Raw genomic sequence first — 22,378 nt, 5'->3', positions numbered from 1 at the left:
TTTCAAAATAAAACGGAAAAAAACATACAATTTTTTTGAAAATTGATAGAGAAAAACATGTACATTTAAAAGGAAGAACGGAATTAGAAAATTCCGTTATTCGTGAGGTCACGATGTCAGTTTTCAAACGACCTGTTTTCTCTAATAATAAATATTTAATAAAAATCATCTTGAATTAATTTTCCCTGCACTCTCTCGAATGCAATTTGAAGCTCTTTGAAATGAATAGTCACTTGGTACACTGCATAAAAGAAACTAAAAAACCCTGAACTGTCTTTTTTTTTGTTTCTTGGTAATTTTCATGGTACGTTGTAATAACCGAATGGAAAAAATACATTGCCAATAATTAAAATCAATATATGAGCTCTCACAATAGTCTCGTATTTCCGTACGTTCTGTTTGCAACGATTACTAAGGAATATAATTGGCATTTTCCGCATTGTTGTAGTATATGTAAAATAATCGCACATACGACAGAAATAGAATAAAAACCGTGAGAATATTTGAAAATAGAGAAAAAGGAAAAAAAAGAATTCGAATAAACGCAAAGTAGAAACAGATGAAAATGTGCGTTTGAAAACAATAAAAACCCTGTTTGCACTTCACGTGTGCATCGAAGAATTTGAATGAGAGAGAGAGAGAGAGAGAGAGAGAGAGAGAGAGAGAGAGAGTACGCGACAATATAACTATTTTGCTTGAATCCAAACATATGGATTTAAGCTGTTTGTTTCCTGGGCACGTCGCCAATACGTCATAACAAAAGGTGACGCTGCCGACCGGGCGCAGGTAGCCGGAAATTCGAGCGGACTCATAAGTTCGGCATCACGACTCCTTTCTCGTTGCTGATTGGTCCCCCGCAACAAGACCCAATATTTCCTTCCCTTCTTATCTTTCTCTAAGCGCATCTGAAGTCCCTATTGTAATTATTAGTTTAACAATGGCTCTGTTGTTTTGATATGTCGTAATTTATGCGCGACGATGCGCGAGAGATAAATTTAGAATGTTGGAACGCCACGAGAACAAGCTTTGCTAATTGAACGTTTTAGTTTTGGCTTATGAAATTTATAGTAGAAAATGAGAGCTTACTCGTTGTACACCGTGCGTCGCAAGGAACAGAGGCGGTTGCTGCAGCTACTCGAGAAAAGTTACTCTGTTACGACGTCATTAATTTTTTTTCTTCTTCCTTGGGTCGCGTAGACTTCTCTTCTCTATGCTTTATAGCTTTCTTCTATGAACTTGTTTGGAAATGCTTATGTGAGATAATCTTGAAAAACAATCTTGGGCATTGTTATTATGTTCGAGGAAATCGTCCTAACAGAATCAGCCTAACAAAAATCTTATTTTAATGTTATTGGTTTGAATGGAACAAAAACACGACTAAAATATCGATCATCCTAGCCATGAAGATAAGATCTCAAGGCTTTTGATAACACAAGACCTTTTCGCTCCAATCATTAAAAATCGAAGGTCGAGAGACACTCATCGAGATTTTTTTTCTTTCTTTCAGGCGCAAGACCTAAGCTATAATATACTTTTACTCCTTTGTATTGTTTATGTTCGCGTCTAAAGCAGTTTTAAAATGAACTTTTCGCTTTCCAAGTTTTTTAATAAAATCATACTTTACAATGTTTCGCAACGCATAATCAGATTTAAAGTGAAAAAAATTTACATTCATGGTCGTTTTACATCTTCAAAAAAACAAGTTTTCTTTATAGATGACCTAACAATAACAGCAGTGCCATATCTAAAACTTCTTTAGCTTAAAACTAACTGAACAATACGGCAACTCTGTATTTTTTGTTTAAAAAATACAGTAATTTGAATGATATTATCTTTAACTTTAGCTTCTAAATGAAGTTTGTTTAGTATTACCAAGAGATTAACGAAAATTTTTTAATAGTAGTACTCCTCAATCATTTTTTACAAAAACAATTAAATTTCAATGAAAATACCTTTTCAATTTCAGATGAAAAATTCGCTTCAATTTGATATCCCAATGGAATGGAAGTTTGAAGTGTATTCAAATTTGAATATTATATATTAAGGAACAGTTATGGCCAATTACATTATTTGGAATTGAACAAAACCAGATTCATAACCCATGCCATGAATTGGTGAAACCGAAATCAGCGCAGGTATGAAAATCGCGGTGCGTAACATAATGAGGCAGTGAGAGAGACAGAGACGAAACAATGGAGCACAAAGTAGCACGATTCCACGGAATTAAAGCAATAATAGCGCTGTTAGGGTGCTACGCAGAGAAAAAGGGGTATATATATATATAGGTACTCATCGGCAAACGATTGCGCACGTAAACCGCATTTAAAATAGCGCTTACGTGGACAAGAATCCATATAACTGAAAGAAATATATTGCTGTGTGCGGCGATACGACTAGCAAAAAAAGAGCATAATGAATAAGACAAGCGTGCCGAGGGCGATAGCGAGATCTCACGCGCGTATCCACGCGCATACACATATACACAGAGTAAGGAGGGAGTACTGCAAACTAGGGCTGCTGCCAAAGGCTAGTGACGTGGAATGACATTTTAGCCTTTTTCGTCGTGTTAATGGCTTTCACCTCGACGAGCTTTTCCCGTGGGACAAGCACGACTTTTACTGTAACTCTTGCGCACACAACTCTGATTCGTATATGTCTTAAGATTTTTTTGCAGAATAATATGAATTACTATTAATCAAAAATCACACGAATGCATCGTTAATAAGAATTTATGCTGTACACATTGCAGAGGGATTCTGAAGTGTTTATAAAGCGCACAGCTATTTCATGATTCAGTGCTTGATTATCTAGTTTTTGCGTGTAACAAATCTAGCTAATCTATCAGAAATGGACGCGTGTTTTAATATATTTCACACATAAATTTCTACGAATCGTAATATGAATGATTTACAAAAATCGTAGTACTATTAACTAGGTCGTATGACTAAGCATCCGAAAGCAAATCACTTTTTATTCATGAATGTTGGACCATTCATAAATTGTAGATAGCATATAGAGAATGTAAATTCTAATTACAAAGATAGTTTTTTTTCAATCGAATGCAAATGTCTGTTTTTGCATTAAGTAGTAGTGATTTTGATTATGTCAGACGAGATAGTTTTTCATAGAAATCAACATGATCAAATAAAAGGAATTATTGCAGCTAGCGGTTAAAGCTGAATTATAAGAACGTATTGAGGGAAAATAATTACGACTGCAAAGGGGCTTACAAGTCAAGGGAATGCTTTTCCCGATTAACGCGTGAATGGAACATACATTGCGGATGTTCGCTCGCTCACTGATCAATGTTGCACGAGATAGCTCGTCCGTGTGATTTATCCAACTTGGGCGCGCGTTCGCTCGCCAAAAATCTCATTCGCGTGATTGCCTTTTAGCTTCTTGGTTATCTAATCTTTAAGCGCATGGTTTTCAAAAGAGGGTGAAATAGGGAGTGAAGGGGACAGAACAAGTCCACCTGAAACATTCTTGATTTTCATATTTCCGACGTGTTCAAATGGATTAGCTTCGAGATATATGATGGATTACCTCTCATGACTCACTAGGAATACACACGCGGAGAGAACAGTGATCCCGCAGTCTAGATTTTTCTTTCATTTGCATCTGACAGTAATTGAAATACATTGGATATATTATAGCTGGAAGAATTTTGCTAGTAATATGATGTTTGACTCGATTTGCAGATATGCGTATATATTTTGCTTTCTTTCGGTCAGCCGAAGTACTATAATGAAAGGTTTAACTGTTTAGTTTAGCCGTGAATTTCCACGGTTATATTTCTTATATGTCGGAGACACGATATATTTTTCATAGCCCGTTAGTCGTTTTCATTTTCCACACACAAGCACAACGTAAAAATAAATGTATCGATTTGCAGACGAAAATGAATTATAAAATAGATAGTTTTTTAACGTGACATACTTTCATAAATCATGGTCTTTCTCGCCCTCTCCCCCTCATAAAAAACAACGACAGCAATTACAAGTCTACCCACGAAGGTTATAAAATCCGTGGGAACGAGACGCGCTAGTCTAGGAACCAGTAAGAGACGTAAAAGCTGTCGAGTCATGAATAAGTAATCCAAGCCATCGAGTCGAAGTGGTCGTGACGTCGCGTAAAATTCGAATTAACTCGTTGCGAATGAGTAAGGCAACATTCAATTATACACCGATAAAACATTGAAAAAAGTTCATCCGTAATGAGCAAGTCGTAAAATTTAACGCGCTTGCTCGCGCGCAAACTCTATTGACTTATACAATTGGTAAATATAATGGCAGCCTCGTCGCTGAAATATGCAATGGAACAGAAAAAAGTATGCGTACGCACTATGCACAATGCAAACTTGATAATCTGGGTCACTGTCACTTGGCAACTGTCTAATATTGATTGCTAGCAGCAGCAGCAGCAGCGAGCTCTTTCTCGTTGCTTTAGCTTCTGTAGATCGATCGCCGGCGTATGTCGCGCGTATCCTCTTTTCTATATAGGTGTGCGCGCGTTTTATTCTGTCGCGGTCGCACGATGAAAGATAACGATCCGACAGATAGAGGTGTGATGTGTGTATTCTGTAGTGGAAAATAATTGATGCTTTGTTTGCCAATTGTCCTTAACTCAGCAAGATCTTTATTCACGTGGTTCGAAAGGGTCAGCATCATGGTGATTCTACTGAACTGCTTTACTTTGGGAATGTACCAGCCTTGCGTCGACGACCAGTGCGTTACAAACCGCTGCAAGATATTACAGGTGAGAATGCTTTAATTTTTTCATTGTTATTGAGCCAATCCTCACGTTTTCTTTCATTTTCTCCATCACCGTTTTCGACTAAAATTTTCAAAATAAAGTAATACAATATCCATATATACAGTTTCATTTCACTGTTCATTTTGGAACTAGTATATTTTGGACAAAGCAAAGGGAATACTTTTTACTTGACACATTACAGTCACGATGCCATTTCTAAATAATAAAAATTGTATTACAGTAAAAAGCTTCAAGCGCGCAAATCGAATGTATGGACGTAAGAGCTCGACTGCGACGATCAAGTGTTTGTATGTCACAAAAGTAAAAACAGGGCTGTGAGAGCTCGTATAAATATCGACTTAGGTCAAACTTGTTAGCTTTACGTCTATCTTTATACATCCGTACAGTTTGGCGTTCCAAAAAAAATATGTTCGCCTTCCTTCGATCAAACGACGAATAAATAGCAGGAGACGGCTATGCTAGAGTGGAAAAAAACGACTGATCCTCAAAACAAGAGCTGCTTACGCGAAAGCTGCATCGATAAAGCTCACGGAGGCGAACATCTTCGTAGCCATCATTTCTGAAGTTTACAGCAAGTACTCCTAGGAGAGCGAGGGAAAAAGGAAAGATTTATCTGTACAATATATCCAGACCCGGCCGTGCCCACGTTTCTCGCACAATGGAGGAGACGCAAACAAACCAAACCATTCAGAGCTGCGAACGAATAAAGAATTCACGAGCGACATCGTCAAAGGCAAACTCGCGCGTGCATAAGAAGCGCGCGGAGACATACGTTTATGCTTGATATTCCGTCGCGAGCGAATTCGCAAAGGAATTTCACGCTTCGTGTCAGCTGTAGATTCCTTTGCTGTTTGACGAGAGACCATTTACCCAACAGTTTTTTACTTTGATTTTTAGCTCTCGCTCGTGATACTTTGCTCCACGCCCAAGCCTCTCAGTATTCTACTAAAATCACGCGAACAAATCGATCGCTTTTATTAATGTGTTGGAATAACAATGATGTCAAAGGGCTTCAAAGCCTCTGTATTTCTAGTGTGAACTTGACTAAGCTTTCGAACCTGAATATTCATCAAATGTATTGATATAACACAATCTGGTTCTTTCGGCTGGAGGTGCTTTTTTTTGAAAATCAATATTCAGGAAAGATGTAGATTTTTTATGTCGATATCGAATAGCACAAAATATAAAAATATGAGCGAAAGGCGTTGTCAATCTCGACCAAAAATCTGAAAAAGCTTGCGTGCACACACGTGTACTTGGGACGACGACGCTGGGCACTTGACATTTTGTCAAGTCTGCAGAGAATGCGAAAGGTAATCCGCGCGATTCTCTGCCTTTGTCATTAAAAAATCGGCCATGAACCACATTTGCATTTCTCTCTTTCTCTCTTTTACATTACCGTGAATTTCAAATCTACTTGCGCGCGGGAACAAAAAATCAGAAGGAGGAGCAGCGACTACTCGACAGATATCGAGCTGACTAAGGTAAATTTTGTCGAGGTCTTTGTTAAAACAACTCGGCAGTTGGTGTGTTTCGTGGAACCTTGCGAACGAAGAAAAATATTCGTTACTGTGCACAGTCTGTAAATGTTGATACACATACACACACAGACCGGAACTTTCATTTGTCCGCTTCGAGGGAAACTGTCCAAAGTGTCAACTCGGGCTTTGCGTTTCCTGACTGGCGATGATAAACTGCTGTATATGTCTGTGTATTTATCCCTACCACCGATATTGCTCGGATACTTTGACATTGAAATACAAAGGCTTTGCGTTCGATAGTAGATAAAGAAAAAGTTTTTTTTATTACAAATACCGAATGGAATATTGGATTTTGATAAGTGTCTCGTATGAAACAAACAGCCTCGATCTTTGATTCAATAACAATTTCTTTTGGTGCATTTCGTTTTTCTCATGAAGATGCCGATGAAGTACATTGTACGACCGTGATAGAGAAAAAGACTAGGCGCGCGGGCCGCGAGTGCCCATTGTTTTTCTTCCATGACCCTAATAAGGCTCTATAATTAGCACTCGCGAAATGAGAAGTTTACACTGGAATCTCTGGACCACCGAGTTGTTGCTACTTCATTACACGAGAACAATTGAATATACTTTTTATTTTAGTTAACATAAAAAAAATCGTCACATGAAAAATTATGCGAATATATCAGGAATAACATTAAGAATCGTCGATTGATGGAACGTATATATTTTTACAACTGTGAAAACTTATAGAGGGAAATGATTACTTTGGACTAGGAAACCTATGAACTTTGCTTGTTAATTTATTGACACTTGAACTTTGACGTAATCCAGCTGTGCGCGCATCATCAGCAACTAAAATAGCAGATATTGGCAGAAAACAAAATAGAAGCAGAGTTTTACTAGTTTAATGTAGGCTCTTGGAAAGAGAAAAAATAGTTGTGATTTTTAATTAAAAACAAATACATACGTACTCGGAGAATGAGCGCAAGTCGATTCTTAGTTTACGATAGAATTATTTTTGGTCAGCGTGGCTTATAACGGCTTAAGCTCGCGTGTAGCAGCTTTATATTTAAATTTTACCATTTTTTGCCGTGAAGCTCACGCGTGAACAAGACAGAGAGGGCTCACGCGCCACTGGCTCACTTTACGATGCCCGCTTTTAGCGGTTTTTCGCCTCGACCACGTCTGACGGCCTAAGAAACTGCACCACGCAGAAAGAGATGAAAGAAAGAGAGGCGCAAAAAAGCAGATTGTCTTGATCGGCGAATGTACCCGTGCTAGTTGCTAGTTTTTCGCGAGAAGACGATACTTTTTATGAAAAAATAGCGCTCCTTAAATAATTTTACGTTTATACAAACAACTTTACAATGATGCTACGAAATGTCACGTGATATCAGTCAAACCACGTATCTGCGCAAGTTTTATTAATGCTAAAACTGTTTTCGTACAACCTCGTAACAATTGATCGCTGACGTATCATTTGACTTAATATAATTTTCAGGCACTGTGTCTCTTCTAAATTTCACTATTGTAATAAAAGCGACACACTTTATGACAAACAAATAACACGATCAATCAAACCATAATTGAAGGGTTGCTTCATTTTTATTACAAGTATACTCAGGTGTTCAAGCAAGAGGTGCGCGCTAAAGACATTCATTTTAAGTATAAATTTGGTTTCATTACAGATGTTCGACGACATCATCTTTGCATTTTTCTCGTTGGAAATGACGATAAAAATGGTGGCCATGGGTGTTTACGGTAAAGGAACCTACCTCGCCGATTCCTGGAATAGGTTGGACTTCTTCATAGTGCTTGCAGGGTAAGTACTCGGTTTTTTTTTTGCTGAATCAATCCGTGATGCCCCCAGACGAAAAAAAGAAAATAATCGATATGTTGGTAGCAACCCGTGGCATTAGCACATTCGCTCCATCGGTAAATGTTTGTAGCAATCAAATATCAAGCGACGCTGAGAGTTATTGTGTTGGCTCGCGTCGCGCTTATTCATTCTAAATTTTCCTTTATTTTTCGTCGGTTAGTTTGGTGTGCGTAGGCAAGCCAATATTTACTTGATATTGGCTGGCGTCTCGCCTAAACGCCTGTCATTTTAGGTATAGGTTATATCTCGTGATATACTTCCTTTTAAATTGATATCTCTCAACTAGCTTGATAAAGTATACTTACGATACGAGAGCTTGCGCGCGAGTTTCTCTAGACGAATTATTGCGATGGCTGTTAGTTTCATTTTTATATTGATTAAAGAAAAACGGGCTTGGATTTTCTTTAGTATCGCGCTCCTTCTTTTTACCCCACAACTAGACAATTCTTTTTACCAGGGTATAGTACACGCTGGATTTCAGATAGCGCGCTGCTTTTGATGCAGCAATTACTGAATTTAATTAACAGATAGAATCTCGGGAGTATGCACATTTTCCCGACGTCACATTTCAGTGGTAAATTGCCTTGGGCTGCGGGAGTCTGCTTGTGGTGCATCCATCGTAATCATTGCTCGCCCATCAAAATTACATTAGTATTATAAAGGAATGCGCGCGCATTAGTTAATTTTCTTTTTCTTTTTCTTTTTCGCTATGATTCGTCGTTTGTCGGATGGCATCCTAAAACAGCCCTGTTGGTTGCAATTGGCTTGTCGAGAATGAACGGCGAGAATAATGCCCAAGCCGGTCGCACGCTGTGTCGGCTTATACCACAGATTCATAACCGCGAGCATTTAATTCATATATCACGAGCCAAGCAGAGTGAGTGGTGTCGACATAGTCATGTGACGGCCGACTAACTGGCTGAAAATTGCACTGGCCATTAGCGCGCACATACGCTGTATGTTCGTGGCAAAGCAGCACAAGCATGCTGAGACGGATCACACGTGTATGCAATTTGACTTGCAGCAAGGACCGTCGTGCTGGCCGCTGATGAGCCAGACACATGATGCGGGATCGTCATCGCACGAGCGCATATCCTCTCTGCCTCCTCGCTTATTTGCATGAGTAATCGTAAGGCTTTGTTGTCGGTCAAACGGTTGGCCCGTTTTAAGCCTACAACCGAGTCAATCGATTACGGCCGTTTAAACATTTATTTTCGTTGGGTGGAATTTTCAAGTGGAAGAGCAGGCGGAGCATTTGCCTTCGTGTCATTACCAAATGGTTTTTCTTATAATTTTTTTATAATTATGCCCAAAACGCAAGTCTCTCGACGCAATTTGAAAGAGAAAAGACATCTCATTCTTCCAAGCCAAATGCAATCATTCCCGAAAAATCCACCGAAGCAATTCCATCGCCGATGAACATGTTATTTTATCATTATATTTTTGCAGAGCTTTAGAATATTGCTTGAACGTCGAGAATATGAATTTATCAGCAATACGTACGATAAGGGTGCTAAGACCGCTACGGGCAATCAACAGGATACCGAGTGAGTGAAATCATTGATTTTTATTGCACGCACATAACGCGGGCGCGCGCGCGCGCGCGCGCACGGACGCACACCAACAAATACGTTCTCGCGTGTTGCATAGTCATTATTCCAGTCGATCCGCGCCGTGCACGTGCTCCAGCTCTCGCGTAGCTTTACAATTCCTCGTTGAAATTCACATTCCCGCGTAATGGCATCGTTAATGCGTGTGCACGTTCCATTTTCAAAGACTCGCGGCCTATATGACAATTTTTTCTCTCCTCGGGTATAGATCGACGATTAAAATGCAGAAACGAGAAAAACATTTGCAGCTAATTCTAGCGCTATTTACAGATGAATCTCTCAATATTTTTTTGTCAAATAGAGATCATCGAGGTAATAAAACAAACGGTTGGATTAGGTAGTTTAACGAGCAAACAAACGGGACGATTTGCAACGGTAGAAGCTTGTTATCACGTTTTCATCTCGTATGCGGCGCATCGTTCTCTGACGGAGAAAGGAGACCGCGACACGGCCCTGACATTTGCGGATGCCGGGAGGCCGCGCAATTACCCGATTCTTGTCGTTGCACTTAAGCTTTGATTGACACTATTGTCGATAGAGTGTTGTTTTTTTATTGATGGCCTGACGTTTTGTCCGCTAGGTATGAGGATACTCGTGATGTTGCTACTCGACACGCTCCCGATGTTGGGCAACGTGTTGCTACTGTGCTTCTTCGTCTTCTTCATCTTCGGCATCGTTGGCGTTCAGCTCTGGGAGGGCATACTGAGACAGCGGTGCTTTCTCAAGGCTCTACCCAACGTCAAGTATCCAGAGTAAGTTCACCATTTGCTGTTATTATTATTATCATCACGCGTAATCTAATCTGCTTATTCGTTCACATTTTTTTTCTTTTTTTTTTATTCCTCTTTTCTACTTATCATGATACTTCTCGAATTATCATGATTATCAGGACAGACCGTTTCAATATTTTATTAGTTGCGTCTTTTGTAACTGACTTGCTGTGGGATTTTTTAAAAGTGTTTTTGACGTTTGGTGCTTTTCTTGATTAGAATGTACGAACAATTCCACTGCACTGGTGGTAAACATACGCTACCAAATCGATCGTTCGTCGCAGCATTTAATTGAGGACCGCGTCAAGCTTACGAAACCGAATTGTAGACGCACGGAAGGTGAAATCAACATTATTGTTGTTTTAAGTAGTAAAAACTGTCTTCGATCTGACCAAGGGAACTAGACTGGCCCAGCATTTTTTGACGATTTTAATAAATCTATACCGTTTGTTAACCACGAGATTTGAAATAAATATTAATAAGCCATGGATTCTAATTATATAAATACATTGATTTTAGTTGCAATAGCTTTCATTCATCTTTTCGTAAGGTTAAGTATGGAAAACCGTGTTTGTGGTAACAAAAGGCTAGACTTAGCGTGGAATTTGGCGGCAATATATGCGCATGGTCAATAAAAGCACCAAACAGCCCCGAGTGCGTAATATCCTTATAAAACTCGACTAGTCGAAGCCACACGATTTGAATGGCAGCCCGGTAGCATCAAATTACAGTAGTTAAGGAGGAAATTCCGAGTAGTTAGGACACTGTAATATATATGCTCTACATGCGGAATCATTTGCTTTTTGTCCACATAACACCGTCGACTTTATATTTCAAATGTGTTTCTCTGTGACTATCCAACTATATATATATAAGCATAGTACTTTTTTTCAAATTTTATTTGTAATACATACACCTTCGATTATTTCATAATGTTAAAGTATTTTGCTTTACCTGGTATTCAATGTATGTCGTTCTTGATTATCATTCTCAAAATCATGAAAGTACAGCTCTGTAAATAATTGCAATACACTATCGAACTTAAACTTTTCATGCTATTTCCAAGTAAAAATGTTGAGTTCAGCATATTAGTTCAGATATCATGAAAACTGTAGTATTGCTCGGAAAGGTGAGCTTCTTGACTTGTACTAAATTTTCCTTTCCTTGTTTATGAATAATGCATAAGAGCTTATTGAGTGACGCTGCATATTACAAGTTTGTAATACTTGGGTTACTGCAAAAATTATCCTCTATGTTTACACACAATTAACCACTATATGCCAATACAAACACTTTAGTTATCATCAAAAACACAGAAACAATACACAGGAAATAGGAGTTAATCAAAACTTTTTTTCACGATGTACAAAAATAAATAAAAAATCCGCAAGCCAAAGTTTTCAAATAAATCTTTATGCAAGAAGTTACTTGAAAGTGTTTATAAAATGACTTGTCGAGATACCTAAAGTTTTCGTGAATTTGTAACAAGTCTCACGTGAGAATCTTCAACAGGTATACTGCGACGTGACCGGAAATCACGAGCTTTTTATAATAGAGTGACCGCTGGAAAAACTTATCGAATAGCAATCGAAAACGCACCTCAATCTTTGAGAAATCTAATAGTTAATTATTTATTTTGACTTGACAGTTTCATTGATTTTTCTACAGTTGAAATCTCGTAAAAATAAATTGAAATGTATATTTTGTAATAATAAAAGTCATTTTAGCTCGGATTATAATGGAAACTTGACAACTTAAATTGACGAAGAAACGTAGGTCAATAAATTTACAGTTTTAATGGTTAATGGCTGAAATTTAAAAATTTCGTTTCATATTGTACTACGTTCACAAATATTAAATTACTATTTAGCTGCAATTCAAGGAATACATCGTTGATCTGATGGAAATGCTGTCAATCAGTTTTGCATTAAAATAAAAAATATATGTAGACAGTAAGTAGACAGCCGTCTTTAACTCGAATTTGAACCCTTTGACGTTTCCATCACGTGAAATCGCGAAGCTTTAGCTTAAGCTGAGAAAAAATCGAATTATCAATGTCAGACTAAGTATGTTTGCATATAAATTAACCGTGTAACGTGTGCAGAAGGATATAATACGTATCTTGTAACAAGATATGAAGCAACAGAATATCACGTAAAAAGATATTTTCTTTGAAGAGGAAGCCCATTAAATATGAATTAATCGATCAAGCGAGCAAATAACAATGGCAGTACGTAATATATTTAAAAGTGCAACACAGAACGAGAGAATCGTATGGTGCCTCTTGAATCGTTGGCGTCTTAAGAGGGAAACGCGACGCACTCCTAGCCGGCGCCTATATAGCGGTGGTGGTGGTGGCGTTGACTGAGTGGATTACAGTGATTAAGGGTCGCACGTGCAGCCGGGAAATTGAGGTCGATCTCGTCCCTGACGTACGCGCGACACGGGAAAAGTATGGCGCCTTCGGGACACTCTGGCTTCGCTACTTCTTTTATTGCCCCATCACTGATTGCTCGCTTATCGCCTTGCGATGATACTTTATTAGATTTTCACGATGTGAATTACGTACTGACCGACTGTACTTTTTTTCTATTTCGTCTGTCGTGTGATCGCGATAGATTTTCATGTGTGTGTGTCTGCATGTTTACGGAGATTGTTCGGAAGATATGATTTTTTTGAACGCGCTTGGGTACCATTTCTTTTTAATTTCATTTCTTTTTCAATCAAGATTCGTGTTGACTTTACCCGCAGCACAACAATCTCTCGGTTATTTTCTATGCATTCAACGCGCGATATTTCCAATCGCTGTTTGTTTTTCATTTGGACTGATAAACAAATCGAAATCGAGTTGACACTTGCGAAAATCCATAAATTGCCATTTGCCCTCGCGACATTTAAAAGAAATTTCACAAGTAGAAGAAGAATCGGCAATGCGGTGTAGTCACAGGCTCCATGCGAGCCTCAGCGGCAGTGGTGTTCAATCTCGTTAAATAAGACGTTAGGAAACTTGATAAAACATTTAGCGTCGCACCGATGCTTTTCTTTTCTGGCCCGACCCCGAGCAATAAAAGTAAGCGCTGCACAAGCGATGTCGAGCGACATTTTGAGCGATCGAAGCGATTTTTTGAAAAAAGGAAAAGACGATTAACTGCAACATAACAGAAATAAATTGATAGCCTGGGCAAACAAATAACATCGAATAGGCTGAGCTGTTGCGGTGTGCAACGGTGCGATACCTATCGTCGATACGTGTCATATATTTGAACGGCGACGAGTACGAACGCGAGTATGACGTTATAGACGTAATAATATACATATAGATGACTAGCAGTAAGTATAATTGCATTGGTTGATGATGAAATAAGAAGAAAGAAAATGAAAGATAAGAGGGATAAACGGGGACAGTGACACCGCTGTTTGTTATTTCGTTGTTGCAGGTTACTCTCCGACGAGTACTCCGTTCGATCACGCATTTAGTAAGCTCATTGCAGAGAACAAAATTTACTATGCATATTTATGTATATATACTTCACATATATCAATATTTATATATATTCTGTATATTAAAAATGTATCTATATACTGTGTAACGTTAGAGCGGCAGTGTTGGGATTTTCTGCATAAATTTGCGACCTAAAGAGGGGCACCCCGACTGAAATACTGTATAGTCTCTTGAGATTTGGAAAAATCACGACGACCTCGTGTGTTTGTTTATAACGTGAGACTGATGTTGTTACGTGTTACGTCCAATTAAAATCTTTCTTTTCCAAGCTGCACATACTCGTACACGTTAAAGTCAATCTTATATCTGGAGTTTTACTGTGTGCCTAACATAAGAGGCGCTCATTAAGCAAACTATAATGAGCGCACTTGGCAGTCGCGCAAAAGTTGGCGAATTAGCAAGTGTGCGGAAAGGCCTCCGAAGCACAGGCGATATCTCGAGACTAGTGAACCGGTATTTCATTCGGATGGGCTGCACTTTCACCGCGAGCTGTTTGACACGAGATGCGCTCGCGGCTATATTTCTCTCTTTGTATATTAAACACAGCACGATCGCTATTCAATATTCAATATTCGCAAAGGATCGCAGAGTCGACGAAGGTGTTTGGACGTCGAAGCGCGAAAAGTGCCACCGCGAGCGCACGCGTGTCTCGTGTGCGTGTACACGTTTAATACGCAGTGCGGGCTTTTTCGAGGTCGCTGAGTGCAAACTAGGATTTGCAGTGATGCACTGTCTGCTGATCGCAACTCAATGAAACTCGCCGCGTTCATATCTCTATGCAGATTGTTGACTTTTCGAGATACTCGGTTTGTTATGCGCTGCCCAAGTCATTCTCTTTCGTTCGATCACCGAGCTAGCGTTTTTTAATTTTCTTTCGATGCGGCCACGTCGTACATTAATAGCGAATGATTTTGATTACGAACAAGTATGGCTATTCGAAAGCTTACGTTTCCTTCATTCTTTCGTTCACGGCAGTACTCAGTTGTTTTTACGCTGGCTTTTATCCTTTTTATCGCATACTCAAACAGGGCTTGTGAAACGCAATGTCGAATAATCTGCGAGAATTAGATTTCATTCCTCTTGCTTTACAGCTTGAGCTTGCTGCAACCGTACAGCTCTATGAAATAGCTTTTTGACCTTTTCAACTTGCAATGTTGAATTTCTTACTCGCTCTCCTCCACGATTATACGCATTTTTAATTACTTGCGAAATTACTCCGTCAATTCACACATATCTTTTCTAGCGCGTTATATTTCAATAATCACTCTCTGGTAATGTTTAGCTTGTTTGCTCTTACATTTTTCGTAAATAACAATACCGTCGTGTCGCTTCAATTCGATGTTAATATTCAACGTCAAGCTATTCTGCGCATATAAACATTCAACACTACGAGGCATTTGTTCGGAAGTGATGAAATCAAAATCATTTCGCATTAATGTACCCATAATTCGTAATGTAAATATTTTCGCTAAGCTAAGCTTATATCAATCGCTTATTTATTATACTCATTCACTTTGCTTTCTCGCTTATGGTTAATAACACACATCTAAATACAAGCTTTCGCTATGAATGTCATGCGCTTGTGTACGACATCTTTTTTTCTCCTTTCGAGCTTGACATAATCTTTCAGTTTTGGACATGTATTAGATATACTATACTATATATTAGATATTCTTAGGAAAAAACGAAAACGTCGCGCGCGCTCAATCGTTAAAAAAAAAAAGCCACCGCGCGCGTCGAATACAAATGGCCGGAGTAATCGTATAATATGCTCTGTCTGGTGAAAAATTGGCAGTCGGTCGCGCTTTGCTTGTCGAGCTTTTTTCGCTTCCTTTTCATCTCAATTTATCCTCTCTCTCTCTCTCTCTCTCTCTCTCTCTCTCTCTCTCTCTCTCTCTCTCTCTCTATTCCTCTACCGAAAATAATCAAGTTTTCGCGCGTACGGCTGCCAATTCCCACGGGGAGCTGGAGGAGAGCTTTTCTCTCTATTATAATTGATAATATCAATCGATGTAAAAGGCAGTGGGGAAAGTAAAGTGAATGACGAAACGTGAGCAAAAGCTAATGGCCCGATGTCTTTGTCACTGCGCTGGATGTCTTCCAAGTGTCGTATACGATGTATCTCGAGAGACAAGCCCAACACTGTTAGTGTTTTCTTCGCCTATATAGAGCATGCAATATCTCTCACTCTATATATCTCTGACCTGTTTTTTAATACGTCTACATTATGTACGTTGTCGTCTGCTGTGATCTCTAAACTCTATATACGCCAATTTCCCTGCTCTATTCACTGTCGCTCTATTTCTCTATCTCTCTTTACTTTTCTGTACATACCTGTAGGTATATACATACATTTTTTATCGATATTGCTATTATATTCGCGTTCGTTTAGAAATGCTGAATTGATTGATCTAAATCGTTTCAATCTTTTTCTCGTTGTTCAGATAAATATTTTTTTATTCAAGTTTTCTTCCACATATTCGGCCTTGACATTCTTTTTCTCGTATTGTTGTATGCGCGTAAAAATGAAAAACGCATTTATTGGCTCGAAAAGTTGTCGACCTTGCAGCTATAATTAGCAATTATACGAATTGATTGACTTGTTCGATCGATGATAGGTAATTTCTCATTTTTTTTTACGATGCATGCAATATAAAATGTTTTTACAAAGGATTTGGCACTTTTTTATTACTCAAAATTTTTATTCTGTCAAAGATATTTACGAATGTAATTCATGTTAGCACATCAACTGAATATTGGATCACTTTTTACTTTAGATGTAATCTTTTTATATAAAAGCACTATCATCGATTTAAACGTTATTTATGAATATGATTTATTCAGTTATTCTATCGATATTGCTGACTTTAATGAACGAATACATACAAAATTATCTGATAAAAAATAAGCACATTTGAATATTCAATAAATGAAAATGAACTATTTGAAATTCATTGAATTGAATGGTAATTTTAAATCCTAGAATTTTATTTGATGAAATTGGAATAACGCAGGTAATCTTATTCAGCAAACCGTGAAATATAAAGTGAAATAAAAAGTCTAAGAGGAAAAGAGAAGGAAAAAAACTGTCGCAAGTTTATAATAAAAGTGAGTCGAGCAAATCTGTCTACCGCAGTTATACGCGAGCGGATCGCTTTACCGGAAAATGCAAATAGCTAACGCAAAGCTGCATCGATCTTTGGCTTGACGATGATTTTGCAGAATAATACCTCCGGCTCGAGAGCCGGCATAGCTGACAGCTCAACGAAATTAGGATTAAGCGAAATCAGATAAAATAACCTTCCCCGTTCGCTTTCTCTCCCTCGCGATCGCTCATGCATGGAATATCCTCGACTAATGTCACAACGACGAGGATTTTCAATTTTCACTTGATCTATCGTGAACGATTAAAAACGAGTAACAAAACAATTGCGCTTGTATTAAAAATTCGCTTGACAAAAGCAATATTCGATCGAGCGCGACGTTGTAAAGTTCATACAACCGTAAGGCTTTTCAAAATGGATTAATTAAACGTGATAATCGACAGAAAAAAGGAGATTTTATTTTTTAACGTTGATAGAATCAGATTTTTCCTCTGTCGTTTAAATTGCGACGAATGGTGCCGCACGCATCGGTCGAGAGGTTGGAGAATGGAATCATTGACGTGTTGGCATTGCGAGGCTGAACTCGATGCGTCGGTAATATTTTTTGAAAACATTTTTGTATCTCTCCCAGTACGCCCACGTGCGTTATCGCCCTTCTGTACCGTGAAAATCAAGTGTTTTTATGTCAGCTCTGTCGGCAAAGGATTATCTTGATTTAAAATTTTCTTTCATGCCGTGAATAAAAGAAGAAATTTAATACCGACTATATTGACACATGTGACATATTCTTTTAAAATGTCTAATTGATTTTGTAAACGCAGTTGTGAAATACATTTGCCCATTTTTTTCGGATTTTTTTAAAGCGGTGTCAGATTCAATTGGAAAAAAGTCTTTGAAAATATGATAAAAAAAGCACGCAATGTATCGATAGACTATTATTTAACGAAAATCGTGTATCGATGTACATAGACGCAGAGAAATTACGTTGACGATATACATAGACACATCATTGAGCAGCTGTGCGCGACGATCGTGCAGCGATATTGCAGTACGACAACGTAGATTAACTTTATAAAAATTCACGAGCTCTAGAGCCTCACTACTGCAAGCTCTCCTCCCTTTAGACACGCTGATTGACACTAATTGCGATGATCCCCCAGCTCTACTTCATATACATACATAGAGTGAGAGAGGTAGGCGTGTTTTGTATCTCGGCGGGTTGTGTATTATTCAACGTGCATTCGACGAGCACTAGTGCTAGCCTCCACAGACATTAGAGCACAACGAATCTGATTCTCTGAATTCTCTCAATTCTCTAGAGCGAGAGTTGTCATGCTCGCGAAGAAGCCGAGCCTGGCATATTACACGCAGGCTTTTAGCGAGAGAACAAAGTCAATGTAACAATTATCTTGATTCATCTGCACGTACATCTCTGTAGATTGAATTAGTAATGAGCGCACGAAGCTTCGAGTCTCTCTCTCTCTCTCTTCCTCCATCTATTTGCTGTGCACAAGTTATTGCCGTATTTAGTCAAGTCCACCTACATAAAGCTTCGAATACTCGCAGTGTTATTTGACCAATTAGCTCGTTTGAACGCGACGCGTCCAAACTTTCTAGCGTCCATTTACTGCTACGTACATGAAACGATGCTGAAATTTAATTCAGTTAAAAGGACGCTACACGCGACCCTAAACATTTTCACAGCACCTTACGTGCATCGAGTTTTAGAAAATCTGTTAATGAATGATAACGCTGAATGTTGGCAGTTGTCGCGTGAATTGACGTAAAGCTCTGCTGATTGATAATTGAATCTCGCTTAAACCTCCTCGCTAAATAGCGCCTCCAAGTGTTTTTCTGGGTTCGCACGCGTGTTAACAGAATCTCCGCTAACGTGGCGTAAGCGACGACACGCTTATGTCCTTAGCTGCAAACCTACACATAGACAGAGAAAAAGAGGGAGAGAAAGCCTTTTGAATGCGAAACGAGCTTGCGAGTTTGTATAGACTATATGACGTTCATACTCGCACAGCCTGTAGCTTAAACCTTTCGTTCGCGCGCGACGCGTGGCTTAGCAAGTTTTCGCGTACATCTCGCTGTGCAATATGAGAAATTTGCTGAGTGCCGACGAATGCAATTCCAGCGGCTACATTCATCTATTCGATGCGCGCGTTTATTGAAATGTCTTGGCGCGCTGTACCGCATTCTGTTTGTCATTTCAAGAAAAGGAGAATTAAAATAATTCCATTCTCTCTCTATCCCTCTTTTATTAAAGTTTTTTGAAATGTAAATAGCAGGCAGTTAGGCGGACAACGAACAGCACGTAATTAGAATCACGCTCATTACGCGAACGGGGGTATTAATGTGGGAGCGAGAAGTTTCGCGGTCACGGCGAACGAATGCGAACGAACACGCGATCGTTCTTTCTTTCATGTTTAAAAACTGCGTGCAAGTTCTTTACAACCATCTTTTATTTAACGCTCGTTATCGCGCGAACTTGTACTGCTTTATTCTTTCTTTCGAAGCCGTCACTTATGCAGAATATGGCAAACGAACGAATAAATTGTGCACTTGAACCAATGGTATAGATAAAAAGCTCGAGCAAACCAGTTTCGATTTCACTGCAAAGCATGAATTTCAAGTAGCAGCCATCACTTTTGAACTTCGTCTGTTTGAAGCTACATATACTACTCACAAGCGTAGATTATGAGCTCTCGCAGCTACATATATACGCCATGTAGTTGAAAAAGTAGGCGACGTAGATAAGTAAAATGTGCAACACTCACGATAACTTAGCTAGACAATGACTAAATATACCTACTTTGTTTGAAATCTCTCTGCCTATATATACATATGTTGCACGCATATGTCTCTATGTACGCTGTCACACACCAGTAACTACTATTTCTTACTTTCCACTGTGAACCTCTGTCGATCGTGCACTGTTGCTCGAGACACCCTTTCCTCCTACTCTCTAGTGTATAAATATATATATATATATATATATATATATATATATATATATATATATATGTGTGTGTGTGTGTGTGTGTGTGTGTGTATGTATGTATGTATGTATGTATGTGTATATATATATTTATACACACTCTCGCAGCATGCAGTGTGTTAAGACAAGCAAGTGTGCGCAATATGCCTTGCGAGAGATTATTAATTTTTTTCTCCTTTTTTTGCCGATGATTGCAAGGACACGGACAGGACCGACCTGCGTCTGTGTCTGTGTATAGAGTTCGGATGTGCGCGATTAACGACCGCGAATTTTGCGCTTTACAGCGACTTGGAAAAGTACTTCGAGTACCAGGGACAGGATTATATTTGCTCGAGGCCCGATGACAATGGCATGCACAGCTGCAGCAACTTACCATTACTTAAGATCGGCAAGTATCTGGCCTTTTATTATTTTATTGAACGCACTCCGCATTTATTCTAACGCTCTTTTCCTTACATTATAAATGTAATTTGAGCTCTTACGAACGACGTGAATTCAGCATTTGCATTACGAGTGTTAAGCTTGTTCAGATCCACTCGACCTGGATTTTTGCCTGCCCATGCACGACATTGAAAATCCCACGCGCTTTAATGAACGAAATACTCAATTGAATGTGCAGGGAGCGTGGAGTGCAATCACACAGCACTGCCGAACAATAACGTGACGTTCATCAGCAACGATACGTGCGTCAACTGGAATTACTACTACACCGAGTGTAAGGGCCAAGGAAACAATCCTTTCCAAGGCACGATATCGTTCGACAATATTGGCCTTGCCTGGGTGGCCATCTTTCTCGTGAGTACTGCACATTACACTTCTCTTTGTGTATGTTTCTCCGCTACTTCATCTTCTTCTTTGCTTCAAAGTTGACGCGTCGCGAGTGAGTCTTTAGAGACCCACTTGTAGCCTGGGTTCAAGGTTAAGAACAATTATTTCCGCTCTCTTTCCACGCGCTCACTCGACTTTTCACGCTGCTCGTGGAGAGTTTGCTGAATTCTACTTGACTTTGCGTTTTGTTTCTTACTTTTGCAGGTTATAAGTCTCGAGGGTTGGACAGACATCATGTACTACGTGCAGGATGCTCATTCGTTCTGGGACTGGATTTATTTTGTCCTTTTGATCGTCGTGAGTTGACAACACTTGGTTTCATATTTATTTTGCTGGAAGAGAGTGCACCGACTCTTTTGGCTCGAATCAATCCTGGCAGCGCGCCAAGTGCTACTTTTGCCTCTCTAACGATTAACGGCTCGAAATTGCTGCGATTTAAAGATGCCGCTGTGTTTTTTGCCCACCGCGCTAGTCCAATTTCAGCAGAGTCGAGAGTAATTGCTGTATTTCTCGGTGCTATTTTTATCTTTCTTCTTCGGTTTCAATCAATTCTCATTGCGTTCACACTGACGCGAAAACTGCATTTTAATGCCTTTGGAATCGAATGCAAATGAGTGAAAAGGGATTATCGAGCAAGACTGGAGCTCAAAATGATTTCGCCGAGCTTTTCTGAGCCCTTCGGTACAATCGAAATGTGAGCGTGATCAGCGCATTCTCGTCACAAGGGCTCACGAGAAAAGAAAGAATAAAAGGCAGCTCAAAGGATTGCCACGACGTAATACGATTATTTTTTTGCAGATCGGTTCTTTTTTCATGATCAACCTCTGCCTAGTCGTAATAGCGACTCAGTTCTCGGAGACGAAGAAGCGGGAAATGGAGAGGATGCGATTGGAGCGGGCTCGATTTCATTCTACCAGTACCCTCGCTTCTTCCACCAACACGTCCGAGCCCACCTCCTGTTACGCCGAGATTGTTAAGTGAGCGTTGACTTTTGTCCTCAGCACTGTTTCGGTTATCGCTCTTTCCGCGATTTTCTACAAATTTTCACGCAAATATGAGATATCACGATAATCCAAGCTTAGTGCTAACTTGAGTGCTGAAAATTCACGAACGATCGATAGGACGAACTTCTCTGGCGTACAGAATCAATTAATACCCTTTATAATACATGTCAGCTGTTCAGCTGTTCAAGACAGGGCTTTTTAATCTTGCAGATACATAGCTCATCTCTGGAGGAGAGGCAAAAGAAGATTGATGAAGAAGTATCGACTGTTTTTGTATAGTAGACAACAAAAGCAAGAACGAAATTTGTTAAAAGATCCGCACAGTCAAGCGCGGACAAATTTTGTTCGATCGTCGAGGCTGGCTGGTGCGTTCAACGATATGCAGATCTGCCAAACAATCACTTGATAGCGTCTCAT

General features: G+C 39.2%; 1 protein-coding gene across 2 annotated transcripts in view; it reads left to right on the top strand.

Annotated features, from left to right (window-relative positions):
* The first annotated feature begins 4,482 nt into the window (after nt 1–4,482).
* The window catches only part of LOC131672005 (voltage-dependent T-type calcium channel subunit alpha-1G), a 45,178-nt gene continuing 27,282 nt past the window's right edge, over nt 4,483–22,378 (top strand). For both annotated transcript variants that reach the window (XM_058948902.1, XM_058948903.1), the window contains exons 1-10: nt 4,483–4,758; nt 7,949–8,082; nt 9,589–9,686; nt 10,330–10,501; nt 13,957–13,995; nt 20,414–20,517; nt 20,749–20,924; nt 21,162–21,254; nt 21,756–21,934; nt 22,172–22,326. In XM_058948902.1, coding sequence (XP_058804885.1) covers nt 4,600–4,758; nt 7,949–8,082; nt 9,589–9,686; nt 10,330–10,501; nt 13,957–13,995; nt 20,414–20,517; nt 20,749–20,924; nt 21,162–21,254; nt 21,756–21,934; nt 22,172–22,326 — 1,309 coding nt within the window. In that variant the 5' untranslated portion in view covers nt 4,483–4,599. The remainder of the gene's footprint in view (nt 4,759–7,948; nt 8,083–9,588; nt 9,687–10,329; nt 10,502–13,956; nt 13,996–20,413; nt 20,518–20,748; nt 20,925–21,161; nt 21,255–21,755; nt 21,935–22,171; nt 22,327–22,378) is intronic.

Source organism: Phymastichus coffea, unplaced genomic scaffold (genome assembly GCF_024137745.1).
Source record: "Phymastichus coffea isolate CEN01 unplaced genomic scaffold, Cenicafe_Pcof_1.1 PCOF00140, whole genome shotgun sequence".
NCBI lineage: Eukaryota > Metazoa > Arthropoda > Insecta > Hymenoptera > Eulophidae > Phymastichus > Phymastichus coffea.
Note: the sequence above shows the minus strand (reverse complement) of the source record. Positions and strands in the feature narration are given on the sequence as shown.